A 1,481-nucleotide genomic window follows, 5' to 3' on the forward strand; every position below is an offset into this window, starting at 1 on the left:
GTATATATATATATATATATGATATATGTTAGCTATTTTATTCTATTCCAAAATGGAAGCATGTAGGCAATTTCTGTTCTACATACATATAAATACATGTGCTATATATGTATAAATTACGCAAGTATATTTTACTCTGTACACATATGTAGTACCATTTCACATTCAGCTCGGATCGTTGGCAACTGCATACCTACGACCCACTCCACCCCACACCTCATGCACATTCTATGGCTTTACGAGACATATCTGTGTGTGGGAAGTAAACGAATGCATCGTAACAACTGCTTCTCTTTGCGAAACACTTAGAAATATGGGGCATCACATCTACCGGAGTTCCATACCATTCATATCTACCTGTGCTAACGAACGTATAGTAACAGCCTGGGGTGCACACTCATGTGCATTTGTATGTACTTGTAGTGATATCTACAACAGCGTGAACAGTACCAATGCGGGACCAGAGTATGATGCCGGGGTAGACAGTGATGGTTCGGATACTGGACTGGTCAACTCCGCACAAATACGCACAGGTAAGACATCATGTACATACATGTACATTCTAGTTGCATAAGTGGGCCTGTACATGTGTGTGTGTAGTGATAGTGCATAAGTGGGTCTGTACATGTGTGTGTGTAGTGATATTTCATAAGTATGCCTGTACATGTGTATATGTAATGATAGTGCATAAGCATATCCCTCTCCCTCCCCATCCACCCATCTCATACTTTGCCCCACCCCCCCCATCCCGTAGTGCCCTGGAAGATCATCATCTCCATCTCCGTGGCGTGTTGTGCCTCTATTCTGTTGGGTTACGATGAAGGTATCATGAGTGGTGCTGTGCACTCGCTGCAGGCTACACTGCAGCTCAGTAACGTGCAAACAGATATCATGATGGGGTCACTCAACTTCTTCGCGGCCTTTGGCACGCTTGCGGCTTCTAAGGTAGGGATGTACGCGTGTGTGTGGGCATAGCAGACTCGCGTCGGTGGTAGCTATGTGCGTGTACACTCTCGCCGTGTATAGTGTATATATTTCGTCTGTGTGAGTGTGTATGTTTCGTCTGTGTGAGTGTATAGTGTATATGTTTCGTTTGTGTGAGTGTACACTCCCACCGTGTATGGGGAGTCATTAGTGATTGTAAATGTGTGCTTAGCGCCAGCGTTGTCCGTGTTATGTAGGGGCGTGAGACCTTCGGTTAACCGCTTGACATTAATAAGATCACATACGAAGTTCGCAAATTGATTTAAAGGGTATGCCAAGTATCTCGTGTGATCTAAAACTTGTGCTATGTATATCATATTGATTTAAAACTTTTACAACAAAACTATCACAATGGATTTAAACCTGAGTAGAGTACCTCGATCGCCTTATAGCTCTTGCAAAACACTGCAATTGCTTCGAAAGAATACCTTATCTCGAACATCATCACCCACCCCCCACTTTCTTCTCTCTCTCTCTCTACCACCACCGACCACTAA

At 43.6% G+C, this 1,481-nt stretch overlaps 1 protein-coding gene across 1 annotated transcript; it reads left to right on the forward strand.

Annotated features, from left to right (window-relative positions):
* Positions 1-754: 754 nt before the first annotated feature.
* SARC_16020 (hypothetical protein) lies at positions 755-945 on the forward strand (the record flags this gene model as incomplete). The annotated part of the gene is made up of 1 exon (XM_014289867.1): positions 755-945. A coding segment is annotated over one exon (191 nt), but the record flags the coding sequence as incomplete, so codon positions are not given.
* Between the last annotated feature and the right edge of the window lie 536 nt (positions 946-1,481).

The sequence above is a fragment of the Sphaeroforma arctica genome (assembly GCF_001186125.1).
Source record: "Sphaeroforma arctica JP610 unplaced genomic scaffold supercont1.7215, whole genome shotgun sequence".
Lineage (NCBI taxonomy): Eukaryota > Ichthyosporea > Ichthyophonida > Sphaeroforma > Sphaeroforma arctica.